The sequence below is a fragment of the Pogoniulus pusillus genome, chromosome 8 (genome assembly GCF_015220805.1).
Source record: "Pogoniulus pusillus isolate bPogPus1 chromosome 8, bPogPus1.pri, whole genome shotgun sequence".
In the NCBI taxonomy this organism is placed as follows: Eukaryota; Metazoa; Chordata; class Aves; order Piciformes; family Lybiidae; genus Pogoniulus; species Pogoniulus pusillus.
The window spans coordinates 4,506,212-4,520,121 of record NC_087271.1 but is presented as its reverse complement, the minus strand read 5'-3'; the positions used below and the strand labels follow the sequence as shown (position 1 = coordinate 4,520,121).

General features: G+C 42.2%; 1 protein-coding gene across 4 annotated transcripts in view; it reads right to left on the bottom strand.

The window, feature by feature from the left end:
* Window positions 1–632: 632 nt before the first annotated feature.
* The window catches only part of SLC30A7 (solute carrier family 30 member 7), a 32,818-nt gene continuing 19,540 nt past the window's right edge, over window positions 633–13,910 (bottom strand). For 2 of the 4 annotated variants that reach the window (XM_064147059.1, XM_064147061.1), the window contains exons 9-11: window positions 10,273–10,363; window positions 8,745–8,894; window positions 633–6,357 (exon numbers count right to left, since the gene is read on the bottom strand). In XM_064147059.1, the coding sequence (XP_064003129.1) occupies window positions 6,310–6,357; window positions 8,745–8,894; window positions 10,273–10,363 (289 nt within the window). In that variant the 3' untranslated portion in view covers window positions 633–6,309. The remainder of the gene's footprint in view (window positions 6,358–8,744; window positions 8,895–10,272; window positions 10,364–13,910) is intronic. The other 2 variants (XR_010303023.1, XR_010303024.1) reach the window with 2 other exon arrangements.

Genomic DNA, 13,910 nt, shown 5'->3' with positions numbered 1-13,910 from the left:
CAAGCTGCACCTGCTGGTATAACCTTCTAACACGTGGAAACCCTCAGAAGCCTTTGAACTTAAAAAACTTTGGTCTGATCAGTCCACTGATGTTTACATGTTGAGGATTATGGTACTAAGTGCCATCAGAGAACAGAAGCAGCACAGCAGGTCTCTGGCATCACATTTTGCTCTAGAACATGACCCAAGCCCACCACATACGTTGTTGTCAGTGCATTTCACATGTTCATTTTTGCTTTGCAGCTTTCCAGAAACTTTTCACCCAAAGAAACCACCAGTGTGCAAAACCTGCTAGGTCTGTATCCATCTTTACACTTGAGAGAGTATCTCACAGAGAGGTGACAATGTTCTTACATGTAAAGGAAGAAAACCAAGTGCTCACCTTTTGGCCCGTTGGCAAAACAGAGGAGAAGCTGCAGTTTCCCATTTCGGAAGGCTGCAAGGTGAGCTGGGTTTCCTCATGTGTTTGTGCTGGAGTCAAACTACAGCAACCATCCTTTACTTCAGCCAAGTTTCAGAAAGTAAGGCTGCAAGAATCCTCAAGTCAGCTACTGGCTGAGTGGTTGCTATTTCTATGAGTTAATCTTCACACTGTGTATGAGAACAAAGCAGACCTGTGTGCATGTATGGGGTTCTTTTAAAACTGAAGATTTATTGGAAAGAAATGTTGATCCCATATATTTTCAGCAATACAGGACACTTAATATTTTATATTCAAGTAGAAAAGATTACATTAAAAATCTAATATTGCACTTGGGACAATTCATGGCTAAGCTACTAACATTAGCATTCTAGATCAAAATCAGATGTAGTCTTCAGAACTTCAGCGAGCTGCCCTGTGTTATCATGAAGATTTCTTTCCAGGTATTTGGAGATACTGCACTGTTCAACATGAGATCACTGCTAAGAGCAATTCCTGTAATTTAAAGGTAAAGGCAAGCAATATGCTGTATGCTACCACGAATGACTGGCACTTTCCTTATGCACAATACTTCATACCTCAGCCAAAATACTGTAGTGATTAATTCTTGGGCAAGATCCCAGCAGGTAAGTGGCTTCAATGCACATGGGACAGCAAAGGCACAACAAATGTGTAAAAGCACATTTTCTGCCACACTGCCACACGGGTGGGAATCTTTTGTGACGTGCTGAAATAGACAAGTAGACAAACCAACATCTGCACAGAGTGTGTCTTCACATGCCAGGCACAGCAGAAGCACAACTGCCATCCTTTTCACATTACTGCAGTCTCTGGCCAATGAAGCTCCAACACAGCAACAAAGCCTGGATGGGGAAGAAATCCAAAAAGGGAATCCTGGCAAGTTGTAGATAGGGCTTCTCACAGGCATGTAAAGTAGGAATTAACCTCTGAAGTCAGCATTAGGGATCAGAGAAATGGATTATTTAAAAGAAAAAAAAATACCAACCCAAATCCCTCTATACTCATTCCCAGACATGCTTACAAGAGCTGGGATTGTCAAGAACGATAGCAAACAGCAGTCTGGTGGCTGCTGGGGAAAACAGGATAGGGCTTAACTGGTAACTACAGCTGTTGCACTGAACTGATAATTAAAGCTCTTACTAGATGAGTCTTGATCAGGGTTTGCACATTATAGAAGCAGGAAAAAAGTTTCAGCAGCTGAAATCTGCACTGTGAGAAAAGCCCTGAACTTGAAAACATGATTGCACAGTGGGTGCAAAGGGTGGAAAACCAGTTCAGCAGCAGTTTCTCATGCCTCTTGTATCTTGTTTTCATTCCCCAAACAGGTGCACTTAGAACAGTTTAAAGAGAGACACTATTTCTTTCCTTCACCTTTAAACACAAGCCTTACTTCAGGGGAAAAAAAAAAAGGTATGTTAAGAGTCATTAAGGCTCCTTTTAGTAGTAGTAGCAGCAGCAGCAGCTTAGATTTTTGTGTCAAAGTAGTGTCTGCAGCTGTTACTAATGATGCAGTTAAACTTTCAGTAAGGAGTATTGCATACAAAGCAGAGTAATATATTTGGACTGCCTTAGTTTAGCAAATCACACCAGTCATGTAGCTGGCTGTAGGGGCCCTGCTGATGTAAGGAGCAAGAACATGCCTAGAGACCTGCAGGGTTAGCCTACAACAGAGCAGTCTTCACTGTGCACGCTCTGAAGAGTGGTTTTCTTCCTTATGTCTGCAGCACTTAGTTATATCTTCTTACTTTGCTGTAGGTCCTGCAAAAATCATGCTGGTTGCAGGCCTGGTCTTTGGGATAATGTGGTTCTAAGTTACTGTTTCCAGTCACAGAAAAGACACAGTGCACAAAGACAGACCAGGAACCCCACAGTTAAGCTTTAGCTATGTGAAAACGTGAGAAAAGCACACTTTGAAAACTTGATTCAGAATTCATTACTTGACACCAGGAAGTTGAGTTTTAGCAGATGATCTGCAGCCATTCATCCATCTCTGGATATCTTCATTCACATTAATCTTCAAACAATGACATCTCCAATAAAGTATTGAAAGCAAAGTGTTACATAAGCAGCAAAGTGTTAGGTTATTAACAAGGCAGGTGCTTGGACTCTTCAGGACAAGAGAAGCTGCACTTTTAGCTGCATGATCTCTACTCTGAGCAAGTATCCCCTTAGTAGGTGAAAGAAAGTATGAATCAGATGTCATTGCTTTTACTGACATACTAGATGTGACTGTGCCTACTGCACATATCAGCTGCTGTCCTTTGTAGAATTTTGTGATGCTTATCTTTTTCCAGGAAGTCTACAATGACTTCAAGTCTCTTTAAATATGCCTGTCCCACACTATCCTCTATTATATTTAGCAAATGATACATTTCTTACTATAAAAACATAATGGCCTTAGAAATAGTGAAGAAAGTGCTGCCTTGGTTAGAAAACTCAAGATCTGTACACATGCTTCCAACAGTTGTGTAAGTCATAAGCAACAAAAAGATGTCCAAAGTTACTAAAATCAATCTTGTGTGGTTCTAACCAGCTTATAGACCTTTCCACTTCACTTCCTGTATTCACAAAGTTTGTACATGTAAATCTTACAGAAACACCCAACAAAGCACCACATCACCATCAAAGAAACCCAGCTGCCACTCAGGCAGATTCTCAGCTGGAAGCTAATTGCAACACCTGTCTTTCTATTAAGAAAACTACAACAGTGGCCAAGCTCAGCAACTTGCCCAGCACTTGAGTATTTCAGAGTGTTTCAGCAAGTTCAGAAGATGCTGGAATAGAAATGATTACACTCAAAGCCTGCTCTTGGATCATGACACGATTACAGTGATACTGCCCGGTGCTTGCCTTTGAAGTGTTATGAGTTGATCTTCTCTAGCCTCAATCAGTACTAATATTAACTACAAAAAACCCATAATAAAGAGATCATGCAGTGAACAAACATGAAGCAGTCTATGTGCAACATACTCCAAACAGATGTGAGGTATCCCTGCTCTGTATCACCGCCGTGTTTACCTTTTCTGTGAACGTACATGTAAATGGTATCTCCAAGTGCAATACTCCAATCTGCTCAACAGATTCTTGCACCCTACTCTGCAGTCCACCTTTCAGATGCCAACCACAGACCTGGCAGAGCATCTGCAAGGTGAGATACAGAGGGAGCCTGACAGAGCATGATGCAGAAGACCAGAAGAGAAATACATGGAACAGTTCAGCCAGCTTAAAGGGCACTGCATCCTCAGGAGAAGCAAACAGGATCACAAACCAGCAACAGGGACAAAGAAGGCTCTGAAGATTTTATAAGAGAGTGTAAAGCTTAAACGTTTTTTTCTGCTATTTTTTTCATTACACTCAGTTGTCAGTTCCAATCACAAGAGTACACCCCCAAGTTTGTAGAAAACCAACAGAGACATTCCAATATCTCATCTGAAAAACAGTTTGGCAATGCCTTGTTTCCAACTGGGACAGATAATTTTCTTCCTAGGCACTGATGCAGTGCTGTGTTTTGGATTTAGTGTGAAAACAAGGTAGATAACACACTGATGTTTTAGTTGTTGCTAAGTAGTGCTTATCCTAAGTTACAGGCTTTATCGGTTTCCCATGCTCTGCCTCCAAGCAGGTGCACAAGAAGCTGGGAGGCCAAGCAAGTTGACTAGAACTTGCCAAAAGGATCACCTTTAAGACCACTGAGTTTAACTATTAACCCACTACTAAGCCATGTCCCTCAGCACAACGTCTAAACATCTATTTAACATCTGTTAAATATCTCCAGGGATGGTGGCTCCACCACTTCCCCAGGCAGCCTGTTCCAGTGACATTCCAAACCACAGAACATTAAGCTCAGTACACAAACTGGAGGGAGCTGGCAGTGGTGGAGGGAGGTCCACGTATCAGTCAGTGGGTGGTGAGCAACTGCATTGTGCATCACCTGCCTTTTCTTGGGTTTTATCTTAGAATAGAATCAACCAGGTTGGAAGAGACCTCCTCCAAGATCATCCAGTCCAACCTATCAGCCAGCCCTAGCCAATCAACAATATTTTTCTGTTATCTTCCTGGTTATTACAAGTATAATATTTTATTCCAATGACTAAGCTGTTTAACTTACTACAAGTTTGACTTTTCCTTCCTTGATTTTTCTCCCATTCCCACCAAGGATGGGGATGAAGAAGCAAGTGAGCAGCTACATGGTGCTTGGTGGCTGACGGGTGTTAAACCATGACAGACAACCCTCATGTTCTCATGTGAAGACATCAAAATAGGAACAGCAGAATGAATGCAAGAAACTCCTCATCTCTGTCATGACTTCAGCAACATCAGTGGCAAACAAACCATTCCTGTGAAGTCAGTACTTTCACAGTGCCCAGCTACTACTACACAGATGTTATGAAGCTTCAGAGGGCCTTGACTTCACTATGACCAAAGATCAGGTATACCAAAAGACTGAAAAGCCATACCAGCAATATTAGCCATGATTTATCAGAAACATGCCTGTCTTCTTTATTACTCCACAAAGTTCTGTTAATAAAACATCTTATCATTTTTTTCCATTACCAAGTTAACCACTACAGCATAGTGGAATTATCATCTCTAATACCAAGTAGAGCAGATTGGCTTTGAAAACACCCAAATCTGAAAGTGTAAAATGATTACAAATGCTAGAAAAACAGGACAGAATTATGTTTCTGGGTTAAAAAAAACAACCACCTACTGCACTGAGAATTTTTTTCCCCTCACAAAATACAGTAATATAGTAAAAAATATTATGGTTGCCAACCTGGAAACAGCATCATCTTAAGCAGCATCAACCATGGCCCTTATTTCCATTGCAGGTATAACCACTGGGAACTGCCATTTTCAGTACTGGGAAAGGCAAAAGTTACCTTGTCAATCACTTCAGTAACAAGTATTGCAACCTACTAAAATCAAGGAGATTTAAGAGTTCATAAACAATTTAGGGATTTAACTGTTCCTGCCAAGTAACTTAGAAGACAAAAAGCTTTGTATGTTGCTTCTACCGTCAGCATATTCCCTCAGCTACCTGTTGTTTCAGTGACTATAAGCCCCAGTAGACCATGTAATGTCTCTTTACTCTCAACAGTATGAAGAGACTGAGAATTAGAGATAAATCTAACATTCTGCCTAAAATAATTGCCATGAGATATGTGCAAGGAAATATCCAGCCTGTTTCAGAAGCAAGCCTCATCAGGACAGCTTTACCTTTTATACTGAGAATCTGCCCATTTGGTAAGCTGCAAGGGTAAGGGAAGTCTAACATCTATAGTTATGCAAGCACACAAACCCCCACATACATTACCAGTAAATAATCAAGATTGTATACAAGATACTTGTCAAAGTAAAAAACCCCTCTGATGCTCTCTATTTATGCTGGCAAATACCTCTCCTGATATAAAAGGCACTTTGAAAACCCAATATGGTTTGGTTCATTAAGTTTGCAAAGTACAAACAATTGTACAACATACAATGATATGGAAGCATGTCAGCCATTGTGACATTACCTACAAAACAAGTTTCCAGTTGTTGGTGACACTGGTTTCATGGGAATGAGCAGTGGTTTCAGCAGCTTGACTGAAGACATGACAGTTTGCAGTACCACAACCTTAGTAAGTAAAAAAACCTCTCAAAACCGTGCAAGTTTAGGGGCTACAAAAAGAAAAAACCCAGAGTTCATGACATTCATTCAATATTTACTCCTTTGAAGGGAACTTCATCCATAGCCCGAGGGTAGAAACCTATTCAGTCATCTCCAGAACAGCGGTGGAGGCAGGCTTTGTCTTAAGAAGTACTTTTGTTGTAACATCACAGTACAGAAAACTTTGGTCCAACAGCACAGTTTCAGAAATGCACTACATGGCTGCCACATCGATCTGTATGTAAAGCTGCCTTACTCCTGCCTGTGGAAAAGAAAAGAAGAGTTAAAACAACAACTGTAAAGCCAAAACAATTCCACCATCCTGAACGCTCACCCACAGCAGTAAAAACTACCCAGCAAAAAGCTCAGGGGCTTCTTTACCTGTAATTTACTTTCACTTCAGCACACCATTCACTGAGGCAGTGGCAATTTGGAAACCTCCAGCCTTTGAGAGGCTGTATGAACACACACAAGCAAGTGCACAGACGTAACTACCTAGTAAGTCACTTTCCTGCACTGCCTTTGCTGAGCCACTCTAAGTAACTGTCACAAAGGCATTCTGAAAAGCAAGCTGCTTGAAGAGCTGTCAGTTTCAAACTGAACTAAGCACAAGGGAATAACGTGGGGCTTGTTGTCTGAACCAGTTCTACACCGAGATTTGAGCAAGAAACAATGGCTGCAGTGAACTCACCTGACATCGTGACACCTTTACCTCCAGTTATTTTAGTGTCTCTGAATTGTACTAAAAGCATTTCTCTCACTCAGAACTCCTAAGCTAGGTGAGAAGAACTTGGTTTTATTCTCACCCAGTATAAAACAACATTAAGTTACTCATTTCAACCTCAGCAACAGGCCAGCAACAATGTCAGAATCACTGGTTACACAATGCCATCCTGAAGCACTATGCTGAACCCTGCTGTAGATCAGGTTGTCCTCAACTATCACCAACTTGCTTTTAGCTTGGTGAGTGGCAGAACCAACCATCACTTAGATTAATGAGGGCAAATATTACTGGGGAGAAAAATCTCTGCTTGCTCCAACTGTATTATCACAAGTCAAAAAACAACCAGGACAGACCTCTGTCTCTGAGATGGCTTCCTCTGAGCTATCTCTTCCCAGGCAGGTGGCTCTTGCTACCTGCACAACTACAGAACAGCTGAAGAGCTAACCTAGAAAAATGTGACTGTCTGGAGACTTGAGATCTCTTAGCATCAAACTGCAAAGTCCACAGACAGATTTCTACCTACTCGATTTAGAACTATATGTGATGGAATATCTCAAAAAGGATCTATTTTTATGACTAAAGCTTGATTTTACAACACTTGTAACAATCCTCCTTCCCTACATCTCTAACATAATACAAAATAATGTGGTTATTTTTCCCAATGACTGACTACTCAAAAATTCTGAGTTAAAAGAATGAATGCACTCAGAGAGCACACTGGAGGGTTGGTTTCAATGGTGTCTCTCCTGAGAGTCCAAAAAGCAATGGACAATGCACAAAAAACCTCAAACAAAATAATCCAGTCTGGAATTTCTAATAAATGTTGTAAAACAGAGGGAGGTTCATCAGATGCATAAATGATTCACTAAGCCATCACAGACACAAGCTGCCAGTGATGCAGGGAAAGAACATGCATAGAAGCACACAAGGATTTTCCCCACTGCAGAAAGCATTGCAAAGAAGGTTTATGCAAGTGCTAATTAAACAGGAGCATTTTCTATTCACAGTATGAAATACACCTGATCAGAAGCCCACTTTCTTTGCTGTCCAACTGACTTAGAGGAGTCAGTTATTCTATCTATCCAAAATACTACCCTTTAGCTGACACTATTTTGTTACCTAGAGCACTGATTCTAAATGGGAATCTTTGTCTCCTGTTCAGCTACTCTCCTTGACTCAAAAGAACTCCCCTTGACTCAAAAGATCTCCCCTTGACTCAAAAGATGAGAAAGGACATTATGGAAAGAGGTAAAAGTTTCCTCAAATGCAGCTCTCCAAGGTCAGGAGTAAAGCCAGGATACTTGGCTCTGGATGGTCTAGGAGCACAGATGTTACTCTAAGAACAAACTATACAAAGACCATGGATTCTCAGAGGAATAGAAATGAGTGACAAAAACAAATGAGCACTGAAAAACGTCAGTAGGTCCAGTCAGAAGCTCTATTTTGAGGGAAGCCTCATCTTTTTTTACACACTTCCTCTTAAGTCCATATGGAGTTTCAACTTACTTTGATATACCTCAGAGAACTACAGCTGTTGTTTCCACTAAGTGGCATCAAAACCTAGTGCAGAGTGCTACAGTAAGTCCATAAAAATACTATTCCATACCAGTGGAGCACTAAAGCTTTTTAAAACTGATACCAAAGCCAGAAAGATTTCATTTCTCTCTCCAAGAATTACAATGTTACATCACATGACAGGCAATTTACACTTTGAATCACAGAATCAAACAGGTTGGAAGAGACCTCCAAGATCATCCTGCCCAACCTAGCACCCAGCCCTAGCCAGTCAACTAGACCATGGCCCTAAGTGCCTCATCCAGGCTTTGCTTGAACACCTCCAGGGATGGTGGCTCCACCACCTCCCTGGGCAGCCCATTCCAATGCCAATCACTCTCTCTGTGAAGATTTCCACTAATGAGACGTACCTGAGTAAAAATATTGTGAGTTTGGCTTAGAATCCACCTTCCATCAGCATCAGGAGCCACTAATAATTTCAAAGTTCCTATGTAAACATCAGTACAGAGGGTCCAGAAGTGTGGATCATGTAAACTGTAAACTCCTTGCAACTGCTGCACCTAAAAACAGAGGAAGAATTGAAAGGGCCATATTTCAGGAAAATGTCTGTATGTGCTTTGGGGTGGGCTCAGTTTGTTTGTTTTACTGAAAATACTCCAGAAGCAATGCACTTTTACTTCTAGCTTCCTGTGCAATAGGTGATGTTTCACTTGAGTTCCTTATTACAGTATCTCAGGAAGGAAGGTGAAGACAGGCAGATTGCATGGATAGGTCATAGAATCACAGAATCAACCAGATTGGAAGAGATCTCAAAGGTCATCCAATCCAACCTATCACCCAGCCCTGTCCAATCAACTGGACCATAGCACTAAGTGCCCCAAGGTGTGGCCTGACCAGTGCTGAGTACAGGGCAAGAATAAGCTCCCTTGTCCTACTGGCAACACTGTTCCTGATCCAGGCCAGGATGCCATTGGCTCTCCTGCCCACCTGGGCACACTGCTGGCTCGTGGTCAGCTACTATCAACTACTACACCCAGGTCCCTTTCTTCCTGGCTGCTCTCCAGCCACTCTGTCCCCAGCCTGTAGTGCTGCTTGGGGTTGTTGTGGCCAAAGTGTAGAACCCTGCACTTGGCCTTATTAAATCTCATCCCATTGGCCCTGCCCACCCATCCAGCCTGGCAAGGTCATGATTTGGTATCTTGCTGCATTTACATTCTACATATAATTTATTGAAACATCTTCTGAAAACAGTGATGTCCAAGACAGAAAAGTTACTCAGTCTGAGGGAGCATTCCACTAAAATAGCAATTCTTGCAAATGAGAACATTTTCTCACAGAACAGTGAGAGATTCCAACTATTACCAAAAATAGATTAATACTTCTGCAAATATTTTGTGAGGGTTTTTGGTTTGCCCTGTCAAAACGTTTTTTTTTTCTTCCCCTCTGTCCAATTTTAGCAAACCCTCCATACAACTATGTCTTAGGAAAGACAATGCTCCTCCATGTGCTTTGAATTACATCTGAAAAGATGCTTCCATGTCCAGATCATGATACAGTAACAGGACAGTTAAATAGGGGCAGTGGAAGAGGCACTCAAATACATAATCTTGTAAATGCAATTGCAATGTTAGTCCTCCTCACTTTACTGAACTAGATCTTGAGGGAGACAAAAACTGAACAGTTAGAAAAACATCAGGCACTTTGTGTCTGCACAAAGTACCTGGAGAGAAAAGGTCTCAATGTATTTTTCTACACAAACATGGTACATTTCAAATCAGAATCTGAGCTGAAGCTATATGGTTTGGGGCTTTGGAATGACAAGAATCAAATCGCTGCCTCCATTTGTACAAGCTAGGACTGGAGAAACATCACCAAATATCCTGATACACAACAGCTGAGACTCACTCAGTCTAAAGCCAAAGTGGCCTAAGAGCTCACCCTCTGGTAGCACTGAGGCAGGGCATTTTCCAGGGAAGGAGGTGTTCGCTGCATCAAAATCCCAATGGATTCTTTCAAAAGCGGAACAATGCTGGAAAGAAAAAAAGGAAGTTAGCTCCTATTACACTGCCAGAAATCAGAACAAAGAGCAACATAACATGCCTGCAGTGCTCCTGAATCTTTCTTCATCTGTTTCACCAGTTGCCATGTAAACCTTGTACAGCAAATAAAAGTGCTGACAAAACTGCTGTGTTGTCTTACTACAGGCAGGATTACTTCTCCCCTGTTTTCCAGCTGACACCACTGGTGGAAAACTGACAGCTTAATCACAGGATTTGTGATGAAATCTCTTAGTGTCTTAAAAGTGATAAAACAAAGCAGAAGCACAGCTCAAAAAATCAAAACCTACTTCAATAGCAGCCACTGACAACCAACCATAAACACATGCAACTGCAATGACTTTTGGTTTTGCGCTTGGCTTAAGGCCTGTTTTTCTTAGGAACTAAGATAAGAGCAGAGAGATCCTAAAACAAAACTAACACAGACCAGCCCAGCTGTTAACAAAGCTATTTTGTCAGAAACAGACAACTTAGTATACTCTTGAAGTGGACTTAAGTGTAGGGTGTCATCCAAGCTCAAGGATAAAACATTTGGAAGCAATTAGAGGTACCCTTCCTGCCAAAGGGTTTTGTTTAATTAGCAAACTAAGCTGACACTTCAGACACTTCTGAAAATGATTATTACCTTTTTTTAACAAACCCAGGACAGCAGCAAACCTGTATTGTGAAAACGACAGCATAAATTTATACTTTCATTAAGTATTCAGTATGGTGATTTCTTTTGGGTTTTGTTTTAGGAGTAGTGCAGCAATTCTGGCTCAGTAAAGCATCCTAAGATTTACAAGAGGATGCCTACCTAAAGCCTAATACTGGAGTTTCATCAGCAACCTCAGTTCAAGAGTGTATGTCAACTTTAACACTCTAGACCAAAAATGATGACCTGTTTCAAACTGTGTAAGCTGAATGGCATTGTTCCCACAGCTGGGGTACTTTGACAGGACAAAAAGCATCCAGAACACGCTGGTAAAAAATTCACTGGGCCATCTGCTAAAGGAAACTGCAGCAGCTTTGTTTAACATCTCATGAAGTGATGTGAAACACACTGCATGTTCGCAGAAGGTGAAGAGCACGACCTAACCGTTTCCACTTCCAAAGAGAGGGTTCCATTTTTATGTGGAGGCAGTGCTGGCTGATCAACTACTCAGCTTACTGCTTGGCTAATCCTTAGCCAGGGGTGAGAGGGAATCAGAGGTTGTGTGACTCTTGTCTAATGAACCCCTGGAAAAACCACCACCCTAATATTAGGTGGCACACCAGTTATTCCAGCCAAACTGTCTGTCTGATGCACTCCACCTTGTGCCCTTGTGTTGTTGCACTGCTACCAAGGAATGGGTTCCAAAATAGGAAGAAGCAATTGGAAGCAGACAAGAGTTGCCTAAGCTGGACCCATCACCAAGACAATTAAACACTCAGCAATGCAATAACTGTCAGTCTCTCTAAAGGAAGCTTAATTGAAGTGTCACTTTCTACAGAGAGTGGATTACAGAAGTTTAGGGAAAAAGGTTCTCTTACCAACAGACTTATCTCACTAAATAATGTCCATGTCACAAGCATTAATCAAAGGCAACTGGAGCTGCCTAAATACTCCATTGTTGAATTGATTTCAGTTTAACTTGCTGTTTAAAACACAGGCTTGCTTCTCAATAAAAGCCTTGAAAGACCAACACACAAATTCAGGATGCAAACTATATTTGCATAGTGATAAATACATTTCACAAGGGCCTTCTAACATATGCATCCAAAGGCTTTAGAAAGCACAGACATACAGGCTGCATAGTTCTTTTCCAGAGAAAGGACTAAAGGGACAGAGAATGTAGGAGCTTACCACTAAGAGTGAAAAGAAAAGCATCATGAGAGAAATCTAACCGAAAAATGACTGACTTGCAGAACTTGTTTACATCAAACTTGCCTGGCAGAGTGGAAATGAGCTGACAAGTAGGAGATTTGGAGAAGCTGCCAATGGAAATTTCAGACTGGCAGGCTGGGCATGCCAGCACAATTCCAAAAAAGCATTTGGTCATGAACTTGATTCCTTTGGGAACAGGATGCACATTGAAAAGAGGCAGCTAAAACCCTATTAGAGAGCTCTTCATTTGAAGGCACATTCAAAACAAATCATAGAATCAACCAGGTTGGAAGAGACCTCCAAGATCATCCAGTCCAACCTAGCACCCAGCCCTAGCCAGTCAACTACACCATGGCATTAAGTGCCTCATCCAGGCTTTGCTTCAACACCTCCAGGGATGACAACTCCACCACCTCCCTGGGCAGCCCATTCCAATGCCAATCACTGTCTCTGGGCAGAATTTCCTCCTAACATCCAGCCTAGACCTCCCCCAGCACAACTTGAGAATGTGTCCCCTTGTTCTATTTCTGGTTGTCTAGGAGAAGAGACCAACCCCACCTGGCTACAACCTCCCCTCCCTTCAGGTAGTTGCAGACAGCAATGAGCTCTGCCCTGAGCCTCCTCTTCTGCAGGCTGCACACCCCCAGCTCCCTCAGCCTCTCCTCAAAGGGCTGTGCTCCAGGCCACTCACCAGCTTTGTCGCCCTCTGCTGGACACATTCCAGTATCTCAACATCTCCCTTGAATTGAGGAGCCCAGAACTGGACCCAGGACTCAACGTGTGGCTTGAACAGAGCTGAGCACAGAGGCAGAATAACCTCCCTTGTCCTGCTGGCCACACTGGTCCTGATGCAGGCCAGGATGCCATTGGCTCTCCTGGCCACCTGGGCAGATCTGTGTTGTCCTGAAAACCTTGTTGCCTAAGAAAATTATCTTCCAAGATAAAATCTATGCAATCAACAGGGTGTGTGCAAGCACCAGAGGCTGTTTCTACTCACTGGGTAATAGGCTGCAGTTTCAAGCAGCAGGTGTTGGAAACAGTAGGTCAAAAACAACTAACACCCAAAAGACATACTACTCCTAGTATAGGTGGCTCTGAGAGAAAAACCTCCTGTGCAGGTTTTTGGCACCCATGCTACACAAGTTAAGCTTTAATGCAAACTTCACTAAGAAGCCAAAGTCAGTGTTCAGCTGAAACAGGCACATCTTACAAGTCCAAAGAAGAGATGTAGATCAGGATGTAGCTTGATACAGTAGTGAAGTGGATCACAGGTCACACCTCCCTCCTCTACCTTAGACACAGTGCTGAGCTACACAATTATCTTCTGCCAATCTGAAAAGGCCAAAGACAGCTGCAGTGGTATGTCATAGCCTCAGAAGTGCCCTTAGAGCGCACATGTCCACGCATACATCTCTGCATCCAAAGGGATACAACCTTACAGGGCAGCCTTTTACTGTAACCCAAACTCACATGACAAAGCCTAAAATCCAATTTTCTTATGTCTGAGGTATTCCACCGTTTCATGATCATTGCTGAAGTACAAAACCTTTCACTGAAACCCCAAACCGCAGCAGCACGCTCTTCTCTCAAACATTAGCTAAGACCCAGTATTACTTAACCACCAGGAGGCACTTGAAGCACTTGTTCCATCTCATGTGACTGCAGGAAACACT